The 22,781-nt window shown below is 52.3% G+C and overlaps 3 protein-coding genes across 9 annotated transcripts in view; 1 reads left to right on the top strand and 2 right to left on the bottom strand.

The window, feature by feature from the left end:
* Positions 1 to 1,738: 1,738 nt before the first annotated feature.
* REM2 (RRAD and GEM like GTPase 2) lies at positions 1,739 to 11,346 on the bottom strand. Of its 7 annotated transcripts, XR_015135147.1 has the most exons (6): positions 11,126 to 11,336; positions 9,592 to 9,933; positions 9,302 to 9,375; positions 8,378 to 8,585; positions 5,385 to 5,567; positions 1,739 to 3,247 (listed from the first exon to the last, which is right to left on the bottom strand). XR_015135147.1 is itself a non-coding variant. In XM_086322347.1 (5 exons), exons 1-5 carry the CDS (start codon positions 11,226 to 11,228, stop codon positions 6,478 to 6,480), a joined length of 774 nt encoding a protein of 257 aa, XP_086178473.1. In that variant the 5' UTR covers positions 11,229 to 11,337; the 3' UTR covers positions 6,245 to 6,477. The 7 variants fall into 7 exon arrangements, 6 of the variants coding, with proteins under 6 accessions (XP_086178473.1, XP_086178469.1, XP_086178472.1 ...); XM_086322347.1 differs by lacking the exons at positions 1,739 to 3,247; positions 5,385 to 5,567 and adding an exon at positions 6,245 to 6,524 and having other exon boundaries at positions 11,126 to 11,337; XM_086322343.1 differs by lacking the exons at positions 1,739 to 3,247; positions 5,385 to 5,567 and adding an exon at positions 6,946 to 8,063 and having other exon boundaries at positions 11,126 to 11,338.
* Positions 7,260 to 22,781, top strand: part of SLC7A7 (solute carrier family 7 member 7) — an 85,529-nt gene continuing 70,007 nt past the window's right edge. The window contains exons 1-2 of the mRNA XM_086322329.1: positions 7,260 to 7,497; positions 12,261 to 12,328. The gene's annotated coding sequence lies outside the window, so the exon portion shown is untranslated. The remainder of the gene's footprint in view (positions 7,498 to 12,260; positions 12,329 to 22,781) is intronic.
* LRP10 (LDL receptor related protein 10) lies at positions 14,913 to 20,721 on the bottom strand. The gene is made up of 7 exons (XM_086322321.1): positions 20,122 to 20,721; positions 19,676 to 19,720; positions 19,046 to 19,181; positions 17,739 to 17,929; positions 16,606 to 17,623; positions 16,125 to 16,254; positions 14,913 to 16,028 (listed from the first exon to the last, which is right to left on the bottom strand). Exons 1-7 carry the CDS (start codon positions 20,150 to 20,152, stop codon positions 15,441 to 15,443), a joined length of 2,139 nt encoding a protein of 712 aa, XP_086178447.1. The 5' UTR covers positions 20,153 to 20,721; the 3' UTR covers positions 14,913 to 15,440.

Here is a 22,781-nt window from a genome sequence, read left to right as displayed (position 1 = left end):
GGGGGGTTGTTATCCTGAGAAGCGTAAGTACTAAAGAAGCCTCCTCAGCTCACCATTCTTACCCTGTGGCCTGCCTTTGGACCTCTTTGTGTAGAAATCCAATCTAGTATCCAAAGGGGTTTGGGCATTATACATCAGGGCTCCCCTAGGCCTTAGGTCTGTAATTGTTCGTCCTTTCAGTCCCCTCAACTCTTGCTTCCCGTATGGCTCAGCCTGGGACAACACAGGCCTGGGCTGATCCATGCATTCCAGGGAGCTGAGTGTTCTAGGCATGGCCTTACCAAAGGTGAGGCACACCTTCCTCTGCCTGCTTTGTAAGGCTTAGGACAGGGGGCAAGCCCAGAGCCTGGGTCACCAACTGCGGACCAGCCAAGAGAAAAAGGTCTGAGGTTCCAGGGACAGAGCTGAACCTCAGACCTGTCTTCCTCCTGTGGGCCGCCTCCATTCTTTACTGGTCTCTATGGCAACAATGTTAAGGCTTTATTGTCATGCTAAAAATATGGATAATTGCTGCTAGGTTTTTTAATTTGTCAGTTAAGGCTTCTAAACAGAGTGCTGGTTTTTTGGTGGTGAGCTTCTGAGGTTGCTCTTGACACTGAAGTGTTAAGTACATGAAACCTACTTGTGGCACAGAATGCCACTGGGACTCCGGAGGGATTTCTAGACTGCTGCAACCTCACCCACTGTCACCCCTACCCCCTCCTTATCCTTGTTTGCTCTCTGGACCTGAAGAAGGGAAGGAGGCTGCATTATTTTTAGGTAGGAGCAGCTGGCTGTTGCCCAGTCCCCATGTAGTTATTGATTGGGATGCTAATGCATCCTGAGCTCAGTACAGACTATTTGTATACATCATCCTAAGGTTGTGGACCAGGTCTCCTCATGGCAGTCTCAAATGCCTTCAGACTACAAGTACGCACAGGCCTTGCCTCCTGCCTCAGGTGGCCCAATCACTACTCAGTTTCCTTATATTTCCATGCCTGGCTGTTTTGCCTTCCTGCACTGTGGGTCCTTCCACCTCAGTTCTTCCTTGCTCTCAGATCCTCACGTAACATTTTGCAGGAGAAAGACAAGGATGAAAGTAAGGGGATGTCTAAGACAACTTCTGTTCTAGTGTTAACCCATATAAGGTGACAGCATCTAATGGGTGACAGTGTCACTGCCTGTGACTCAAGGCCTTCTTATTACTCATAACTCTATAGGGGGTGGTTGGAGTGTAGAGAAGGGGGCAGTAGATAACCCCTTAGCTCAGCCTAATGTAAAGAAGCCTCCCTCAACCTCCTGCCTGAGCATGGTGGCTTAAGGTGAGAGTAGAGATGAGACTGTTCAAATCCGTTCCCAGTGCAGTTACGATTTCCCCACCAATCCTCAGCTCTAAAGGGGATTTTCATCTGACTTTTGGCTTACAGCTTCCACTTTTGTCTTCTCTGAGGCAGCCCTGTTCTTTAAACTGCTGTATTCTTGACATTGGGATTCATCCTATTTCCTTCTTAGACTCTAACCACTCCTAGATGTGAGCTACCATGGAAGCAGTGCTGTGACTTACGAACCTTTAGTCTTCGCGTTTTGCACTTACGAAAAAGGGAAATGAACTAATAAAAACTTAAAGAAAGATACTCTGTCATAGCCCCTCTTTTCTCTTAAAGTCTGGTGTGAATCAGGAAGTGTTACTTGGACAGTGAGAAGAGGCTGTCCTGGCTCTGAAAAGTGAGTGGTGGGAGGTGGTTAACAATAATGAGAATTTATATTTATGCAGCATTTATTGTGGGTTAGGCATTGCTCTAATCATTTTAGTCATTTAATCCTCACAAGGACTCTCTGAAGTATTCTTTTATCATCTTCACTTTGTCACTGAGGAAACTGACACCCAAAAGGTTAACTAACTTGTCCCTCGATGATGTAATTAACAAGTTTGGGATCCCAGTCCAGACAGTCTAGCTTCAGATCTGTTGATCTTAACCTGCTTCTCAGCATCACTGTGAAAGCCAAAGCCTTGGAGTCATGGGGAAGTGTCACTTGTTCTGTCTCTATATCCACACTTCTCAGTATGTCTTGACTTTTTCCACCTCCACGTCTACTGTCTTGTTCTTTCTTGTCTTACACTGTCTTATTCTTTCTGCTGGTCAAAAATCCTGTCCTTTAAGATACTGATGTTTTCCTAGTTGAAATTTATTTTCCTTTCAGTATTCTTGGTCCTATTATAGTTCTTATTCTGACTTTATTTACAGTTCTTTGTAAACTGTTACTCGGTGGTTATATCTTGATGAAGTCAACCTTAGGTGTGTTATTTTCATTATTGTTGTCTTTGCACATAGTTTATATCTGTTGAGTTAAATTAATCCCCTCTCAGTTCAAGTCAGACCTAGGCTTTCCAAAAGCTATCCCCTGTAGCCTGCTTAGCTCAGCAGCCTCTTTCATTTCTTCCTCACCCTTCTAAAAGAGAAGGCAGCTTTACTCTTTTTGCGGTTACCATGGTAGCCTATGATGCTTTCTGTCTAAAGTGCTGCTACCGCCATCAGAGACTGATGTTTCCTTGGCAACCAGGTGAAGTCAGTAGGCATGAGCTGAATGCAGGAAAGGAACTCTGGTCTGAGAAGCTGTGTATCTGAATTTTCTGGCTTCAATTATCCCCTCTTCCCTCCCAAATTTTATACACTGTATCCAGAATTGATTGCTCTCAATATGTGTTCTTGATTGAAAGAGCTCTGTGTGAGGTGAAGTAGACCAATTAACTCAGGTCATGTGAGGAGATGGAGGCAAGAAAAGATCTGATCAAAGATCACTTTTAAAAGTTGGATGAGTTTTCTTGGCTCTCCCAGATGATCTGCTCTCAAGAGCCCTTAAGGAGTTGGCTGGAGTTACTGGAGACCCATTAAGCAGTTATTTTTGAGGGCAATGGGTGGATGAGGTGCATGAAGATTGTAAAGGAGCCAGTCAGTGCTGGATTGCAAAAGAAGGGAAACAATGACCTTGGAAATCAAGAGAACTTGTCAGATTTGCCAGTATTCCAGAAAGGATGGGAACTTCAATCAGCTTTCAAGCATCTTGAAACCTGCTTGTTTAAAATGAGTGGTGCTGAGAATCTGCCTCCTCCTCCCACTTCCTAGACCTGACCAAGACAGGGTACCTCCACCCTGCAGCAGAAATATCATACCGTGGAACACCACCATGTGGTTCAGATCTCTCTTCTGCCACAAACCAGCTGAGTCAGCTTGGGTATTACTTCACTTCTGCAACTCGGACTCCTCACCTGTAGAAAGGAAATGATTACAAAAGTTCCTGTCGCAGGCATGTCCTGAGGATTCAGTGAAATGATGCATGAAGAGGGCTTAGAACTGGCTGGTTTGTCCTCATTCCCATTCCTGGGAATGTCTCCACACTTGGCTTTCTACCTGCTTCAGCCTCAGAGAATGCTCGAGATTTACAGGGGGGTGATAGGGCCCTACCGATGACAGGGCAGTGATTAAAATAAACCTGAACTGTTCTGGGCTTAAGTACCAGGCTCACAAGGCCCCGGGTCACCCACAGTCAGGCTAGCTTTCAGGAAAACCAGTCATCCCACTGGCCCAATCTCCTTTTATACTTGAAACTCTACAATGGGATTACAACCAGATGGCTTTGGAAAATCAAGGTGAGCCCCTCAGGTACCTTCAGGCTACCGAGCACCCTCTGCTTGGTCTGGCTTGGGAAAATCCCAGAGCATTCTCTGTTACCGTCCTTTGCAAACTGCCCTCCTAATCTCCCCCAAGCATTCCTATAGCACCTGTCTTTCTTGGTTTCCAGAGCCTAACTCTACCTGCTCTGGCAGTTCAGAGTAAGTATTTTAAATCAGCATTGGTGCTCTGCCTAAGGTTATAATTTGAACAGAAAAATGGGAAACTAGTATAAGACCATCCTTAGGCTTCAGTTGCCAATCTTCCCCTCAATACTCCCCAAAAAAGAAATCCAATAATGGGTCTCTTGAGTCCTGTGGGAGGTATGTTGGACTCTGTGGACCGCAACTTCAACGTGTATGCCCAGAGCAGGCTATGCTTTGAGAGATTCGAACATTACATGGTGCCTGAATAAGGGACCGGACACAGGTTGCCAAAAAACATTACTTCCCTATACTCCAATAAAAATTTTAAATAATAATAATGAATTTTTTTTTAAAAACATAACTTCCACTGCTCACTTGTTTGTTTATGAAGATATTTGCATTTTATCTAGCCTTCATCACATCTGGTAGGATGTGGGATCTTTGTTCCCTGGCCAGGGATTGAACCCATGCACCCTGCAGTGAGAGTGTGGAGTTTTAACCACTGAACCACCGTTATCCTCATTTTAAATTGGGAGAGCTGAGGTTCAGAAAGACAGGAGAGGTTAATAGTGACTTTCTCCATAGACTTCTGAGTGCCAGCTAAAAAGGCTTGCATAGCCCCATCGAATTTGTATTCACACCTGGAGTTTACATGGTCTCTAGGTTGTAAAGGCATGACATCAAGATTCAAATTCCTTGAGTATATCCATCTGAGAGCCCCCGGATGATAGAGGACTCAGAAGCAGGATGCTCTTAATCTGGCTTTGGGGCCCTTTTCCAACTTGGATGCACCATCCCCCCAAATTGTGCTCTGTCCTATACAGTGAGGGTCTCTGCCTCATCATGTGGCAGGCTGCCCACCGTTTCTTTTGTGCATTTTCTCAGGTGGTTTTGCCACAAGGTGTTTCTTTCCCTTCTCCCCCTTCTATCTACAGCCTATGTATAGCCTTCAAGGCCCAGTTCCTAATATATGTCTTCCGAATGTTCTGTTTCTTTCATTCAGACTTCTTAGAGCACTTGTTACAGCTTGCAGTTAGAATGTGTACTTTGCTGCTGCTCCGGCCGTGTCAGTGCTTCCTCCGCCTGGTCCCTGCTCTCCAGCACGATTGTAAGCTGCCTGCGGGCAGGGATAGCGTCTTGTTTTCTCCATAGGGCCCACCGCAGTGACTTGCATATACAGTACTTGAGTGGAACAAGCATTTGTAGATTAAAGATTAAAAAGTCCAGGAAAATTTTACTTAGACTGATGCAGATTGGAGTAATGTTAGATAAATTAAAAGATGTATGTGTGGATGGACTTTCTGGGATTGCAGATTTAACCCAGAAGACTTATGGAGTGTCCTTCCAGAGCTCTGGTGGCCTTTCAGTAGACAAAAGCCCTTGCTCCAGTCTCTAGAGGAAAGTTAGATGTAGCAGGGCAGAACTGTAAGCACAGGCCTAGAGCAGAGTGCTCTTGGCCAATGAGGAGGCCTTGTGGGCCAGGGTGGGTGGGGTTTGTAGAGATTGGGCAGGGGCTGGGCTAAGGGAGCAAAGACCCCAAGATAAAATCACAGTGGTTAAGAGGATATGAGGGCAGAGAGGAACTTACCTGGTTCAGGCAGCTCGGCTCCAGGCCCCTTTGCTGGTCTCTAATGGCAGCCCAGGTCAACAGCCTGCTCTTACTTGGCCTTGATCAGAGAGGATGAAGAGTTGGCCAGGCTCTCAGAGAAGACCCCATCTCTCCGAAGTCTGGCAGGAGCAGGGCTTCAGTTTCCGTCTGTTCTGAGCTCTTCTGTAGGCGTTTGGAGGGAACACACAGATGGGTCGGGCTGATGGAACTGGCTGAGTTGGGGGGAGGGAAGCTTGTAGCGTGTGTGGCTCCCTTATGGGGGAGGTCCTGCCATCATCATCTTTAGAATTCTACCACATGAAAGACACTAGGCCTTTCAGTTCCTCACTCTCTCCTCCAGTGACATTTGACTACTGGTAACCCTCCTCCCTGGGCAGTGGCCACCACTTCTTTGGCAGCTACATCCCTACTGTGCTTCATCTGCCTGTGCTCAGGACACTCTCTTTGGTCCCTCTTTTTTGGAACAATGAAGCTTTGTTTTGTTTAAAATTATTTAGTTTATTTAGCCATAGGTAAAAACTCAAAAGGCAGAGAAAAGAGCTTACAATGAAAAGTAAACCTCGGAACCTGTCCTCCCCCTACCCGTTTCCCCTTCTCAGTAGTAATCAGTACCATCCTGGCTGGTGATTTGTTCTGTCACAGACCCCTTTGGAAATCTGATGAAATTCATGAACCTCAGTTGCAAAGTTAGATACAATCACCATTAAATATCAAGCAGACATGAGTGGAATCCCAGTTCTATTGCTTATTAACCTCAGGCAAGTAAAAGAGGTAGTAACACCTTATAGTCATTCAAGAATTGAGATAAAGTGAATAAAGTCCTAAGATCATCATCTCACCACCCGTGCTAGGCTGGTTCCCCTTGGCTGCTCCTCAGCTGCAAGGACTCAGACATCCTTTCCATCGAGCTCTGGGAACCTGGGTAGGGTGGAGTGGAGGCCTGGCCCCCAGATGCTCAGGTAGCTGTATCCTCTGTGTAGGCATGAGGGGAGTTGCTGCCTCTGCTCTTTGTTCAAACTCATGGCTCAGGCAGCAGCAGGCGTGGGCGTCCCCAGGAGAGGCACTGACAGCTTCAGTACTCACACGGGCCTTGCAGGTGACAGCTGGGGTGGTGGGGCCCTGCCAGGGAAGGTGCAGGACGACCCCATTAAACCCCAGCTGGTGGGCCTCCCTGTTGGAGGTGGGCCCCACCTTGAACCATCCCAGGTCACAGCTGAGAGTAGTTCTTGGCACACAATGTAGCCTCCAGCCTGCTCCTTGCAGGATTAAGGGGTAAGGAAATGGGGACTTGATCACTGAGTTATCGAATTATTCTAGCAGGTCCCTACTCCTCTCCAGGCCTGTTTTTTCACTGGCAAAGGGACAAGTTGGACTCTGTTCTCTAGGGACCTTTTTCGCCTTGTCATGGACTACTCAGACTAAGTTCCGGAGCCTCCCTAGAACTGTTAGACAAGAAAACTTAGGCTCATAGGTGCAGGGAACCTAAATCCATCCATCCCTTTCTTGGGAGCTTTGAGAACAGAGAGTCAAAGTGAGCAAGTGCAGTAGAAAAATTCTTTATTGAAAAGAGAAAGGTGGTCCCCTTGGTGGTGCCTCCTGGGTCCTGGCCAAAGGCAGGTTGCCACCCCTCAAATCTTCAGGCAAAAGTCTCTGCGCGCCTTACCTTTAATAACCTTAAAGGGGAAGTGCCGTGGTGCCACGGTAAGTCCCAGAATCTGAAGAACACCGGTTCCAGGCCCTTGCCTTTAAGAACTTATTAAGGGCAAAGTGGGCAAGTGCAGCAGATCAGAGACGGGACGCTGTAGGAAAGTCTCAAAGAAGAGGCTCTGTGACTTTAAGTATCTCTTACGATGAGGCATGTTCGCGCTGAGTACAATGGTGGGAAACTGTAAAGAAGTCTAGTAAGCTCTCTTCCAGTTTTTGCTTTTAGCATCTCTTTACAGGAGAGGTGGTCAAGCGCGAATTAATAAAAAAGAAAATCCCTTACAAAACTACTTCCCCCCCCGCCCGCCGGAAGCCGCCCCGCCCACTGGCCGCGGCTCGCCCTCCGCGGGTCCGCGTCCTCTCTTTCCAGGAGCCTCGAAGCCGGGAGGTAAACGGAGAGCGCATGGAGCGGGTGGGGCGACGCCCGCCGGGGTCTGGGGGCGGGGGGTCCGCCTCCCGCGGTCACAGCAAGGTGTCCCGGCAGTTTTTGGTTTCCTAGACGGTCTTCTTGGAGGAAGCCGGGCGACGGCGGGGCGGGGCTAGGGGGCGGGTAGAGAGCGCAGTGACCATGGCGACCACGGCTCAGAGCACGGAGAGGTCGTGGCACGATCTGGAGCGCTGCTTAAAGAACTTGGCGTTGCGCGGCACCAGGTTGGCAAGGAAGCGCTTGGCCTTCTTGGTGAGGCTCTCGCGACGCGCAGGCGGAGCGAGGCCCTCGGGGCTGCCCCACTCGGGCCGCGGGCCCCCGGCGCCATTCCGGCCCCGCCGCAGCCGGATCTGGCGCACCGCTCCTTCGAAGAGCTCCCTCGTGTTGTGGTGCAGCGCGGCCGACGTCTCGATGTGCTTGCAGCTCAGTGTCCCTGCCAGATGGCGGCCCTCTACAGGAAGGGACCTCTTCAGGCGCCCGCCCGCCCACTGGGCTGCGCTGGGCCCGGGATGGGGGCGAGGCTGGACCTGGGGGCTCCAGGGCGTGCAGTGAAAAGGGATTGGGGCAAGTCAATCGCTTGCACAGAGGGAACAAGCAAGGATCAATTGGAGGGCGATGGTGATGCAGAAGGGGAGGGAGTAAAGGGCCTTCAGAAGAGGTGAGGGGGAGTGAAGAGAGGGTCTCAAGCCCTAGGCGTGGGCATTGAAAGTCTGCCCTTAACCTGGGGCCAATTGCAATTTTGTGCACCTTGGAGGGTAAAAGGGCCTTATGGAGAAGAGATGACCTGGAAAGGAGAGACTCCTCTGAGATTACAAATATGGATGAGGTTCAGGGTACTCACCCTCCAGTGAGACCTCCCGGGAGCGGGCCAGGTCACTCTTGTTTCCAACAAGGATGACAGGCAGATCGTGGTGGGGCCTCCCAGCCCTGAGCCGAAGTAGGGTCTCTGGAACTTTGGAGAAGCTTCGTCGGTCGGTGACTGAGAAGACGATGAGAAAGGCATCCCCCGTCTGAAGGCAGTGGTCCCGCAGCCACCCCCCTGCATCCCCCTGCAGATGGGCAGAAAGTTGTGGGATGTCAGGGCTGGGGGCACAGAAGAACCTGCCCAGCACCTGCACCTCAGGGATGAGGCACCAGGATGTGAGGGCAAAGCCATCTGCTTAGGACACAGAGCATTCTGCCAAACACATCCAGTACTGAGAGTGTGTTTGTGGAGGGGGGAGAAGTTTGTAATACGAGCCCCACATGGGCAAATGGGGGACATAGGATCCTAGACTAGGGTAGTCCATCCTACTTTCTTATGCCTAAGCTCTTCAAAAGTGAATGCTATTCAAGTGTATGCAATCTGGCCCCTCATTTCTGCATAGTAATCATTTATGTCCATATAGTCACAGGGCCTCACTTTTTCTTCCTTCCCTGACATTACAAAGCCCCGAGCTCCTGTCCTGTCAGATCAGTCTCTTCTAGGCTAAAAAATGTACAGAGTGGGTCTATTTCAGGGTTTCCAGCCTGGCTTCCAGCTGCAGAGTTTGTCAAATTCAGATCCTAACATTCCCTCTGGGTCAGAAGATCCTGGAAACCAAACAGCAGTTCTCAATGCTATGGTGTGTACATGGGTGTCAGCCTTTGCTCTCTGAGACCATATATATGAAGGGTCAGGTTCCATTACTGTTAAAACCAGGGTACCAGCCTTTAGCCAAGACTTTGCCCCTCCTCAGTTCTTCTAGGTTTCATCATCTGCTTGCAGCCACATCTTAGTTCTTACCTGTTCCCAGATGTCATAAACAACTAGAGTCACTTCCTCCTTATCCACCATGATGCGTCTCTCATAGGTGTCCTCTGTTGGGAAATAGAGACAAGGAACAGAGCCCATTAGGAGGCTCCCCAACACCTGTAAGACCTAGTAAACAGGGACCCCCTCCAGAGAGGTTGCCACAGAAAGCATTGGAACAGTTTCTAGGTTCTGGGCTCCAGGACTGCACATGCTTTGAGCTCTTCCATCCCTGACTAGGGCTCCAGAGGTGCCCTCAACCCTTGCAGGGCTCCCCCAAATACCTGGGTTCTCCAGCTCGTGAGCACTGTCTCCCTGGAGACCACCGAAAGTGCCTGCTAGGGTGCTCTTGCCCACGCCGCTCTCCCCCACCAGCATGACCTTGAAGATGCCATCCTTTTGGGTGGGGGCTGCCTCCCCTGAGCCCAGGGAGTCAGAAGAGCCAGAGGATGAGGCTTGAGGTGGCCAGTCAAGTTCATCTACAGCCTGGGCCCGCCGCAGCTGGTGCTTGTAGGGGACAGGCATACTGCCTCTTCGTCTGGGGGCCCCTAGGGCAGGGGGTGGCCTGCCCCGGTCCAACCCTGCCAACAGTTTCTCTGGCTTCTTCAGCAGTGTGGCATCTGCTTCTGGGGGGGGCAAAGAGAAGGAAGCTATGAGTGGGGTAGGCCTAGCCATCTGGCTGTTCCAGCCTCAGAGGCCCTGTCGATGACCATGACCCAGAAGGAGCTGATAATTTTAGTCTGACCTCTTCCATAGAACACCAGAAGCCTGAACTGGTGGGGCTCCCAGGAGCTGACCTGAAGGCTTGCCCAGCGTGGTTCCAGCCACAACCTGTTCAAAACATGCCTCATGCAGGGGAGGCACCTGTGCGCAGGCTCACACACCCACTCACACTTCACACTGACACACAGTCACACCCCCAGACTAGGCCTCTGGCCGGGTTGGGGAGAGGGGCTGCCACTCCTTCCACTGAGAGGCCCTGCCCTCTCCCGCTTCCTGCGTCGGCTGATCTCCACACTGGGGAGGGGCCCAGAAATGAGCTACTGCCCTGGTTCTGGGGGTGGGTACTGACAAGAGTCAAAAACTTTGTGGGGAACCGCTTCCCAAGGAAGGGCCTTTTCTTTGAGATGTGTGTGTTGGGTCTCCATGGGTGTGTGGGAGGGGCTGCCTCTTCCCATGGCCCTGTAGGGACGTGCCCCGGTGCATGGCTGTGTGTGAGTCCTACTGCACCCTTGGCTGTCCCTGTGAGTCCCAGACAATATTCTGTTCATGGCTAGGTGGAGGGAGGGAGAGAGAGAAATAGCGAGAGAGCGGGAGCAGGGAGAGTGACAGTGCACGGGTCAGGGTAACTGGAGGAGGAAGGAGACACAACAAAGGGGGATGCAGAGAGGCTGGAAATAGCCCAGGATCAATACTTGACTGGCAGCCAGGGCATCCAGGAGCCAGAGAAACCCTTACAACAGGTCCCCAGGGTAGCCCCCTGCCCGTGATTCCCAGGCTTGTGGGCTGGCTGCCCCTTGTCTTTCCCCTTTCCCTCCTGCCCATCCCAACCTCTCAGGAATGAGGCAGACGTAGGGGCTAAGTACCAGTTTCTCCAGCAAAGCCCTGGGTGATGGGTGAAGGGACATTTAGGCAGCCCCCCCTCTACCCCCGCTACTTAGCCCAGCCCTAGTGTAGGCAGGTGGCTCCCTCATTTCTCCAGTGGCTCTTCCCCTCTTGTTGGGTTCAAGCTCCTTCAACCCCTAGTTCTGACCTCCCCACCAGAGCTTCAGCTACCACCCGCACGGTTTCAGCCAGAAACTGCAGCTTAGCTCTCACCTGGTGTGGGTGTCTCTGGAGGAGAGGCCTGGTGGCTGCTGGAGGGGCAGAGTGCTGTGGTTTCCGTGTCGGTGTCCATGTCGGTGTCGAAGTCCGTATGCATCGTTGTGCGTGTGCAGCCCGGCAGCTTGCAGCACCCGCTCGCTCACTCAGCAGTACTGTCAGCTTTTCCCTTTAAATACCACCCCCCCGCCCGCCATGCTCACCACCCGCCCACACCTGGGGAGATAGCCCCGCCCCCTGATGAGGTCACATATGCTAATAAGCCGTGATGTCAGCGGGATTCCCTCCTTTCTGCCCCCCCTTCCTTTGTGTAGCTTCCTTCTGGGAGTACACCCACAGCGGAGTCTGGTTAACATGTGAACAGAACAAAGTCAGAGGGGCAGAAGAGACAGGTTCAGATAAGTGGGGAGAGGGGTTATGGGTAAAGGAGCTGAGGATGGGAGGAAGCAAGGATCCAGGACCTGGGTGGTCTTTATCCAGAAGCTAGGACTATGTGTCATTTGTCTGCATATCCCAACCCCTTAGCCCAACGTTCAGCCCAGAGTGGGTGCCCAGTAGCTAGATGGTGGGGCTAAAGGAAGAAACCAAAAAGACAGGGACAGGACAGCCACCCTGCCACCAAGCTTTCCTGACGCCCCCTCCTTCCACCTGTCGCCCCTTCTGGGCTAAGACCCACAAAAGTACCCATTTCCCAGCCTGGCCGCTAGGCAGATGGGGACTTTGAGGAGGGAGACATGGCGCTTTGTTTGGGCAGCTTTGGTTTTTTACTTGGTTCCAGTGGGTACAAACCACTGTGGAGACTTCCCACCTGTCCCTCCGTGCCAGGCCCACCTGCTCCTGTTAATCAGAGCAGGAAAAAGGGGAGGGGCAGCTAGCCATCTGGAAGTTCCCAGTCCGGAGGCAGGCAAGCCCCCTCAGTGCTCTCTGGAACAGCCCTAAGCCTTCTGGGCTATACCGGGAGGACACGGTGACACCCACCTCTCTGGGGGAAGCCAAGATAGAGGCACCTCTCTACTGCGCCTTTTCTGCCAGGGCCCTTTCACTTTAGGCTCCCACTCTTGTCTTCTGACATCCTCAAGGACCCAAACACACATTTCGATTTACTGGCCCCTTCTCACCCCATTTTTTTCAGATGCTGTGCTAAGCACCTTCCTGAATTACCTCCTTTCATCCTCATGATCCTGAGGCTCAGAGTGATAGGTGAGTGGCCTGTCCTCCAAATCAATCATGCAGCTGGAAAATGGGGACACCATGATTCCCACCCAGATCCTTCCAGTGCCAGAGACTATCTTTCATCTCTGTCTTTGTCTTAAATATTCCAGCTGTCTCCTATTATTGGGAACAATCTTTATTGCCATCTTCAGTGGATTTTTCCGACTGAAGCAAATAGTCATATGGGGATTACTAGTGCAGTATGTGGATGGAGGTCAATTACAGGGCAACAGTGTAGGGTCTAGCGGAAGCAGAACTATTAAGCAGCTACAATCCTCGTGTACTTCACTGGATAGACTTACAGTCCTCAATCACAGCCTACTTGTCCTTAACTTAATTCACAATCTTAATGTTCCACCTGTGTTCCTGTACTTGAAGATTAGAAGTACATCTATAGCAGCTAGTGACCCCTACAGTAGCTAATAGTAAGAGAAACAACATCACAGAAAACTTTTAAAGCAGTCCTTTTAAAAAGTGGCCTAAGGTCATCTAGCATTAAGGCGAATAGCTTTTCTGACACTGTTCACAGCTTCTGAAGACATTGCTGCAGAGTTCTTTGGTTTCTGAGTGATCCTCAGCTATCCAGAAGGATTTATGTTATATTGCAGATGTGCTGAAGATGAGTGTAATGTTTTAGAATGACTTCCTTCCAAAATGAGTTTTTTAAAAGTTTTAAATTACAAAGGGGTGAGCTTTATATATCTGGAAAGCTCATTTAGATGGTAGAATTCATTTCTATGATACTAGATAAGAGTGCCAGTGTCTGCAGAGCCCAGCGAGGACTCTTGACCATGACTTCTGCTGGCTCTCAATCTAGCCTCAGGCCACAGATGCAGGCTGGGTTTCATCTTGAACCATCATCTCTCTCATCCCACTGGTAAGTGGCTGTGCACTTGCCCGGCTTGAGGCTCCCTCAGGAATTGGAGGTTCTGTATAATAATAGGACAGACTGAGATTTGAAACTGAGCGGATCCAGGTTTAACTCTGCCTCTCAATAGAGACTGGACCAGTCTTGTAATTCTTCTGAAGCTGCTGTGACCTGTGAATTGGGGCTGTGGTATCCATGGCACAGCTTCGTTGTGAGGGTTAGCTACACCCGATAAAGGGTCTGATATGCAGCAGGTTCCCCTGCCATTTGGTGCTCCACAGCCTCAGGCTGTGTGGCTGGGTATCCCTCTCCCTTCCCAGCGCGGCCTGGAGCTTGCTTTAGGCCCAGATTCTGCTCCTTAAGAACCAAATTCTGGTATCTGCTCAGATTGTCTGATTCTCAGGCTGATTCCCATCTCATAACTGAGATCACCTCCCTCCTTCCCACCAAGGGCCTTTGCTTGAGTCCCATGCCCTGGTACAGGGTATCTTATCTTGAAAGGATTTGGAGTCACCTCATTTCTTTTTCCTTGGGCCATGGTGAAAATAAACTTGGGTGACAGCCCCCCAGTGTCTCACCCTTACCTGGATATGAGCCTCTGTCTTCATATCCCATTATGCCAGTACAAGGTCAACCCTGTCTCCCTGCCACTGGGGCTTCCCTAGGCTCCTGCTTGCTGGAAGGAAATGCTGAACAATTAGTGCTGGGTGTGAGGACACTGATAGGGTGTAGGCAACAGGGCGCCTCCAGCAGAGGGGTGGGGATAGGCCAGGCCAGGCAGGAAGGGGAAAATGAACCTAAGGGGGAGCCCATTTCTCTGGGGACTGATTCTGTTAGGGAATGCCTCAGCTCTGCTTCTGTAGGCATCACACCAACTTCCATAGGCTCTTTCTACATCCTTTGTCCCCATTAATTTTCCTTTTAAACTCTGGGACAGCTCTGTCACCTTGCTTACCACAGACTGGTAAGCAAGCGTATGTCCCAGCAGTTCTCACTGGTCATTCCCTCCATTACCCTCTCCAGCTCTTTGGGGCCCTCCTACAGCCCTAGCCCTCACTGTCTGCTTAGTTTGCTTATCCTGTGGCCTCTCACCTTGCCTAAAATCCACAACTCTATTCCAACTACTGACAGCATTCTTTAGGATCTAGTTTGGACCCTCTTCCAGAAAGACCTCTTGGATTTGGCCAAGGTGATGCTAGCATCTTCATACCCTGAATGATGATGATTTTTCTCTGGACGCATCTTTGTCTGCTTTGGGGCATGCTGGACAAGAGTTCATCTGTCTTCCTTAGGACAGACTGAAATGCTTGGTGGGGTGGAGGATGGGGGGCAGAGTGCTTCACCAGGGACAGTCTGCTTCTGTGATAAGTGATCTGAGAGTTCTCCATAAATGGGAAGTTTCCTAGCTGCAGGGCCCTGCTGGCTCACGAATTCTGAGAGCCTGGCAGTAAGGAGGCTTGGTGCTCACTGCTGGTGTCAGGCACTATACAGATGGGCCCCTGGCAGTAAGTGGAGATAGAGAGGCTTACTCTTGGGGTTCCTAGAATTTTCTTACCCTCTGAGTGGTATAAAAACTAAGGATGGGTGATCTGAAGATAAACAGGAAAAGGGCAGAGAAAAGGCCTTTATAGCGAGGAGCAAGGTGAGGGGAGCATAAGCTGAGCTAGGTAGAGAGGCGGGGCCCAGCACAGCTCACTTACAGGCTGAAATTTCTGATTCCTTTATTTTTCAACCTTGGCTTCCTGGGCAACAACCTAGCTATGGGACAGAAGCATTTGTTGTGCTCTTTTTATGAGCCAGGCCTTGTAGGAGGGATCACTGTTGGCAAAACCTCAGGCCCTGCCCAAATCCTCCCTTGGGGGCTGGAGGTCTCCAGCCAGTTGGCATTCTGGTGCTTAAGGCCACTTTTGGATGGGTTTGGCAAGGATGGAGTGTCCAGGCCCATGACCCTTTAAGAACTTTACTTTTTAAAAACAGCCACCAACCGGTGGCAGTGTGGGGAGAGGGTGGTGGTGGACTGTGGTCTCTGGCCATGCACAGGGGGAGCTCTGTGAGGGCCCTCTCCCTGTCTGAGGGACACCTAACTTGATAGCAGCTACCTGGGATCAACAGGAGGCCCATCAAGTCCCCTCAGACTGAGGGACAGGGAAGGAAGTAGTGGATGGGAAGCTGAGCTGCCCTCTATAGGGTTGCTGTCCCTGTGAACAGAATGCCCAAGGGAGCTAGGTCACCTCAGGCCAGCAGTGGCTCATCCTCCGCTTCGACCACCCAGACCCCAGGTTCAGCCAGTGGCACCAGCAGCACATCGTCCTCATCCTCTGGGGACAGGACTGTTGTGTGGGGTCCAGGTGACGCCCGGGTTGGTCCAGGGGGCCGCAGGCTGGGCAGGAGGCGGCCTCGCAGGGCCTGTACCACTCCAGACAGCAGTGATGGCTCCAAGGGCACCGCAGGCAGTGGCCCTGGGGCTTCAGGGACAGTAGGACAGGCTGGGGATGTGCTGGCAGGTGGCAGTGGAGCCTTGACAGGCAGCGGGGGTGCCTGATCCCCATCTTGCCCACCCACTGCCCCGCCCTCATGGGCTGGACCTGTGCTGCCATCTAAGGTCTCAGGAGGAGCAGTGGATGGTGTGGCCTGGGATCTGGTTTCAGGGGTCCGGGCTGGGGGGTTGGTTCGGGGAAGCAAGCCCCAGCGGCGAAGACGGCGCACCAGGCGGCGCATAGAGCGGCCCCGCTGGCGGCGGCGGGCACCAGAGGTGCTCCCTGGAGTCATGTCCTGGCGCAGGATCTGTAGCAGAGAACGCAGATTGCCCAGAACAGAGTTCTGCAAGGAGAGGAGGAAGACATCAGAGTTGGAAGGGGTGGGAACAGCCACAGGGGTCTGGAGCGGCAGGTGGTCTGGTTGGGGAGGGTGACTTACATCATTAGGGTTCTCTGTAGGGAAGTCCTCTACAGGAGGGATGGCGCCCTGGGCAATGAGCTGCCCGTAGGAGGGAGGCGCCTGCTGCTGCACAATCTCGGCCTCCATCCGGGAGAGGGGGGCGAAGATGCTGGAAGGCATGAGGGCTGCTCAGTCACAGGTGCCGGTGACCAGAGCTGCCTATCCCAGCCCAGACAGGCCTCTTTACTCCACACCCAGGCCAGGATACCCGGCATTATGCCCTGGCTCTCCAAAATCATCTGAGGTCTCCCTCCTTCCTTGAGGTGGCTTTCGAGATCTAGATCTGTCCCTCCCTCAGGGGAGCACACCTGCCCCCAAGTGAGACAGCCCCAGGAGCGCAGCCAGCAGCTGGCCACAGAGCCTGTCCCCCATGTGCGCATCCTCAGGCCTCCTGTGGCCACACGGGCCCTGTCCCACCCTCAGGGCCCACTTCTCTACCGCCAGCTGCACTCCCACTGACCTGTACTCCTGGGTGCGAATGGCATAGAGCTTGCAGGTGCAGCCCAGGGCGATGACCAGTAGCAAGCCGCACACAAGGCTGCCAATGACGGCAGCGGTAATGACCTTGCGGGGCAGGGCGTAGGAGCAGTCCCACTCGTCACTGCCGTCAGCACAGTCCGGCTGCCCGTCGCACACCCACGTCTCATACACGCACTTCTCATCCCGGCACCGGAAGTTGCCTGGCTGGCAGTGGCGACAGCGTCTCTCATCTGCTCCATCGGCACAGAAGGTCTGGTAGTTACAGCGGTCAGTGGGCAGGTAGCAGGCTGTGGCCCCAGGGGTGCCGGCGGCCCCACAGGGGTAGTGTCCAGGTGGGCAGCTGGGGCAGTTCTCCTCGTCCGTGCCATCTGCACAGTCCCATGAGCCGTCGCAGCGCTGTGCCTCGCTGTAGCAGCGCTCGCCGAGGCCTTCGCTAGCCCCCAAGCCAGAGCTTAAGCCGCACGGTCGGTCCCAAGGCAAGCAGTAGCCCCGCACATGGTAGGTGGCATTGAAGCCCCGACCAGTGCTCCAAGGGACTGTGCGGTAGTCCACTGTGGCCTGGCCAGACAGCGTCTCCACAGTGACAGCCTTGCCATTACTGAAGCGGGTGAGGCTGCGCAGCAGTCGGAGGGTCTCGAGGGGCCCCGCGCCGTCATATACACGCACTGCATCGTCATAGCCTAGATCCAAGGCCGTGAAGCGCACTGCCAGGCGCCGGCCATCACGTGGGTCCAGCAGCCAGCGGCAAGACTGGGGGTGGGAGACTGAGGCCAGGTGTGAGTATCCGAAGGAGGAGAAGACCCCATAGAAGTCTTCTAAGGTGTGATTGCAGGGTGGGGTGAGGACAGGGGCTAGGGCCAAGTCAGGGAAGGGGTCTGAGCTGCAACCTGCCTCGTCAGAGCCATCGCCACAGGCGTCGACCCCATCACAGCGCTGGAGCAGGGGCACACAGCGGTGGTTCAGGCACTGGAACTCCTCCTGCAGGCACATCAGCCAATCTGCAGAGGCACCACGGAGAGGGGCTGTGAAGCACTGGGGCGGGCCGGATCCTCCCCTCCTCCCTGGGGCTTCCATTGCCTGTTCTAAGTGCCACATCAGCCCTGTCCAGCCCACCTTGGCTGTAAGAGAGCAGGAAGCCCTGGCCCATGGGAGCTCTGGCCCCGACATAGCTGTAGGTGATGGTGACGTTGCCTCCAGGCAGTTGCAGAGGGCTGGCAGGTGCCTCGCACAGGGAGATCTGCGGCTGGACGGGGGAGCGCAGGGTTAAGCGCTCTGAGCCACAGGCCAGATGCAGTTTTTGGAACCTACAGGGGTGAAGGAGAGCAGGACGTAAGGTATTCCTGACCGCTGCTGGCTTCTTCTCCCCCGACAGTTGTCAAGCCTCTTCTACCCCAAGCAGCACAAACACCTGCTTATCCACAATCCAAACGGTCAGATGAAAATGCAGTTAGCCAAATTCCTTTGTAATCAAGGCAACAGCCCTAACAGAGGCCCATGGTACCTGAGACCATGCGTACATCTTAGAGCCTCTTGGAAAAACTGCCTTGTGCTCTGGACCGAGTTAGATTCATTGCTTTCCTGCTGTTGCAGCACTGTCACCCAAGCATGGTGCCGGCGACTACTGTAAGCTTAATTAACCAGAATTCACCATCCCTCCCAGTGCCCAGTGGTGAGACCTGAGATCACTGTAGCATTCTGATCCCTCTGCTCCAACAAGCTCTCCCCAGACGGCCTCTCTTTTCCCTTATTCTTTTCTGGGTAAATCTATGGGAAGTGAACTGTGTGAAGCAAACAGCCAGGTACTTAACGTGGGCCCCAACCCCACAGCCCAAGGTTGGAGGAGCCCAGGGAGACCTGGACTGTTTAAAAGATCTGAGGAGGCTGAGGAAGGTTCTGGAGTGACTGTTGTCCTTCAGAGATGACAGGACCCAAGCTAGATGTCCACTCCAGTCCACCTGCAATTCATTGTGTCTGGCCCCAAACAAGCCAGGCTTTTAGGGCAGATGACGCCAAATCTAACTCTCCTCTTTCCCGTGGACAGGATGGAAGCTCCATGGAGAAGTGCTCCCTGAAGGCTTCTCCCTGGTAAAGGTGCGGGAGTAGGGGAAAGGTCGGAGAAGGCAATGGCACCCCACTCCAGTACTTTTGCCTGGAAAATCCCATGGATGGAGGATCCTGGTAGGCTGCAATCCATGGGGTCGCTAAGAGTCGGACACGACTGAGTGACTTCGCTTTCACTTTTCACTTTCATGCATTGGAGAAGGAGATGGCAACCCACTCCAGTGTTCTTGCCTGGAGAATCCCAGGGATGGGGGAGCCTGGTGGCTGCCATCTATGGCGTCACACAGAGTCAGACACGACTGAAGTGACTTAGCATAGCATAGCATAGGGGAAAGGTATAGGGTTGTGCCTGCACTCACCTGACCGTTACCGTCTGCTCCTTCCTGCCCAGGATGAGCCAGGTACAGTTGGCAGGGGAGCTGCGGCTGTCCCGGCCCACAGGCCTCTGTAAGGTGCCTTGCACTTCCAAGAGCACCGCTGGTGGGTCCTCACAGGCTAGAGAAAGAGAGGAATGTAGGGGCATCAGTCAAGAGCCCCTTACCATCACACCCCTGCCCAGGCTTGAGGTCTTTGAGGGCCTGGGCTCTTCGGAAGGATCACAGACACTCCCCCGCCCCAGCCACACACACACTACAGGCATAGTCTTCAGGCAGCCCCCTCTCTTCCCTCATCATAATTCCACTTTACGTATCAACACCACAAACAACATGAGGTCTGCTCTGTGCCAGCCACTGGGCCAGAAGGAACAGGAAATACTGTTTCTATCCTCAGGGAAACTACATTTTGGCTAGGCAGATCAAGGATGGATATTTGGGGGAAAAGAAAAAAGTACATTAACTACCAGCTGAGGGCTTACGCTGGGTCTCAGTTTCCCCATCTGTAAAAAAAAGAGTGGATGACGTCCACTCTAAAACTATGGTAACTACTAGAGGAATTCAAGGAAGAGAAAGTCTTGAGTTCTCATTACCCCTGGGGCATCCTCTACTCACCAGGATTCGGGAAAATAATCCTATCTGGGTGGGCCACAGTGCCTCCTAGAGGAAGAGCGAGAAAGGGCAAGAGTCATGCTTCCGAGTTTCCTTCACCTGAGCAACTCAAGGAGGAACAAGAGCCATTTGCGGCTTCCGGGTAGTTTACGGGAAAGGGTGGTGGAGCAGAGGAAGACAGCGGTGTGTGACCTCGAAAGAAGGTCTGGCAGCACGGCCTATGGAGTGGGTACAGTGATTTACGGAAGTCAGGGGGAGACTGGGGGAACGGCTGGAGATTTCCCCGAGGCTGGGGCAGGCAGTGCCAGGGCGGCGGCAGGGGGTGGAGGGCACGACCGGGCAGGTTCAGGTGAGGAGCCGCGTAGCAGGAAGGGAGCTAGAGCCCTCTCGGCCCTGTGAGAGCCCTGGGAGCGGGGTGCTGGGCGAGTAGACTCGTTTCGGTTTCTTACCCAGGAAGAGGAGAAGGATGGCCGGCAGCATCGTGAGCCGTCCGGAGGTGCAGGAACAGTCCCGGAGCTTCCGTCGTTTATTCAGTGGGGAGGCGGCGCCGCTCCGGGCGTCCTGGCTCGCCGGTGCCGCCTCCCCGAGAGGGCTCCATGGCCCAGGCTCCCCGACCGATGCTCTAGATGCCAGGGCTGGGGACGGGTGGGGGGAGGCAGCGGCCCGGGTGCAGGGGCGGTGCCTCTAGCCAACTTCTGAGTTGTTTTCCCCGGCCGCCGCCGCGCTCTCTCCGAGGCCAGTCCCCGAAGCCGCGGAAATCGGCTCGAAGCCTGACGCTGGGGCGCGCCCTCGCCTAGAGCCCGCCCGCAGGCCGCGAGCGCTCAGGTCCAGGCCTGGCCGCCACCTGCCGGGGCTTGAGGCCACTTCCTCTTCGGGCCAAACTTTACCGACTGTCAGCCCCCAGGGCCGGCCCGGGCGCTGCTCAACTTCTCCAGCGCGTCCAGCTCGCGGAACGCGGCAGAGGAGTGGGGGAGGGGTCAGGCGACTCCGTCCAGCGCCCAGTCCCTTGCCCAGACGGCACCCCCGCCGGCCCTAGGGTTGGAGAAGCCGGGGCGGAGGAGGGGGCGGGTGACTAGCCTGGCCACACCCCTGCCAATCAACGCGCGCCCCGCCCACCCACCCGTCTTAACCCTTTTTCGGTTCTGCCGAGTCGTGTCACGCTGGCTTTTAAGGTGCTCACCCCTACTTTTAACTCTGCTTTGTTTAGTCCTTTCCGTGTAACGTTACAGTACACGTTTGTCAGAGGACCACTGCTTATTCTGTAACTGTCATGTCTTTCCTTTGGGTCCTTAAACTCTCGGTGCTTCTCTCGTCCCAATGTCTGGGATCCGGTAGCACTTTTTTTTCGTTCGCCTCTATTACAGCAATTACCACACCGTGTTATAACTATTTGTTTACTCTTTCCTGACCCCGCCCCCGCCCCGCCCCGCCCCGCCCCGCCCCTTCTGTGGAAACTGAAACTTCCTGTAGGTTGGGGCCTAGACTGTTTACCTTTGTACCCACAATGCTTCTCGCCTGCTGAGACACAGTAATTCAACAAACGAATAAATGGTGCCTTCTCTACTTGCTGTCTCTGTGACCTTGAGAAAATTGTTTAACTTCTCTGTGCTTCTCAAAATGGGGTTAATAATGTACAATTCAAAAAAATAATAATAATAATGTACAATTCCCTCTTAAGGTTATTGTCAACATTTAGGGAGGTAATGGAACTTGAACATCTAGGAAGTGCTTCATACCTGCTAGCAATTATTATTAGTCACAAAAGAGATATCTAATTTATGTGGGCTTGGGATTGCTGATTTCCTATGGCACTTACAGGTAATAATAGTAAACAATAAGAATAGCAGATAGTTTTTGAGCTTTTTTGTACATTTCAGCACAGATCTAAGCACTTTTCAAGTATTTCCTCTTTTAATTCAGGTGGCCAGAGTGGTAAAAAAAAAAACCCTCCTGCCAGTTCAGGAGCCATAAGAAATGTGGATTCGATCCCTAGGTTGGGAAGATCGCCTGGAGGAGGGCATGACAACCCCACTCCAATATTCTTTCCTGGAGAATCCCTTGGACAGAGGAGCCTGGTGGGCTACGGTTCATAGAGTCACACAGAGTCTGACACGACTGAAGCAACTTGGAACATATGCATAGTCTTGTGAGGTACTTATTATTGTTACTCCCATGTTACAAGTAAGGAAACTCTGGCACAGACAGGTTTGGTATTGCCCAAGACCATGGATCTAGTAAATGCTGAAACAAGGGTTTGAACCTAGTGTACATTCAGAACCTCTCTACAAATGGTACAAACAGTTTTCTATTTGTGACATTTGTTGTTGACATCGGTTTTGATGTATTCAAAACTGAGACCTCAGCAGGGCCTGAAGCCATAAATTTGGGCATAAAAAGGCCCTTCTTCCACTTGGATCTTGGTCCCATGCCAAGGAACTTGGTTCCTTAGTCTCTCTATGCTCCCTACTGCAACCCTTGGGATTATGATAGGTGAAATTGAACCCTAAATGTGGGAGGATGGTGTTGAACTGCAGGGCAAAGAGGCTGGGGAAATTAAAAATATTTAAGTTCTGAAAGTGATCATGGAAGTTTTAGTTAAATGCTGGCTATGTTCTCTATGCTGGGTACTTGGCAGATGCCTGGAACTTGTAAGACTTTAATGTCAGGGAGCTTACAGTCTAGTTGAAAAAAGAGAGGTCAGACACATAAATTTAAAGTCAGACAGCCATGGTAAGTACCCATGGAGGTATACTTGTGGGAAGTTTAGAAGTTAATTTAGAAGTGAAACAGGAAAAGTGATGGTGAGATGGGTAGAGTTTTAAGGGGCAAGAGGAGGAGGAAGAGAGACCATGGTCTGCGATACTGAATAAACTAAGAGTTGGAAAAAAAAAATCAAGATCTAGGCTGTTGGGAGCAGTCATCATCAGAAAGAAAGAAATGGCACCAAGTTAGAACAAACTTTCACTCTGTAAATATTTATTAGAGTGCCTTCAAAGTGCAAGGCCCTGTGCTAGCCATGAGGATTAATATTTAAGAGTGAATTTGAGCCAAAAGAAGATGAGAAGAAATCAAAGAGAACCTAGGTGCTTATAAGGAGTTTAAGCTTTAA

This window comes from Bos grunniens, chromosome 10, assembly GCF_055505025.1.
Source record: "Bos grunniens cultivar Pamir isolate PY7600 chromosome 10, Bosgru_T2T1.0, whole genome shotgun sequence".
Lineage (NCBI taxonomy): Eukaryota > Metazoa > Chordata > Mammalia > Artiodactyla > Bovidae > Bos > Bos grunniens.
Note: the sequence above shows the minus strand (reverse complement) of the source record. Positions and strands in the feature narration are given on the sequence as shown.

Coding starts and splice junctions, on each gene's coding strand:
- REM2 (XM_086322343.1), bottom strand. CDS start 11,228: ATGCATACGGACTTCGACACCGACATGGACACCGACACGGAAACCACA. Junction 9,376..9,591: donor TCACGAGCTGGAGAACCCAG/GTATTTGGGGGA, acceptor ATTTCCCAACAG/AGGACACCTATGAGAGACGC. Junction 8,064..8,377: donor CCGGGAGGTCTCACTGGAGG/GTGAGTACCCTG, acceptor TGGAGCCCCCAG/GTCCAGCCTCGCCCCCATCC.
- LRP10 (XM_086322321.1), bottom strand. CDS start 20,152: ATGCTGCCGGCCATCCTTCTCCTCTTCCTGG. Junction 17,930..19,045: donor GAGCAGACGGTAACGGTCAG/GTGAGTGCAGGC, acceptor TCACCCCTGTAG/GTTCCAAAAACTGCATCTGG. Junction 16,029..16,124: donor CTACAGAGAACCCTAATGAT/GTAAGTCACCCT, acceptor CTCTCCTTGCAG/AACTCTGTTCTGGGCAATCT.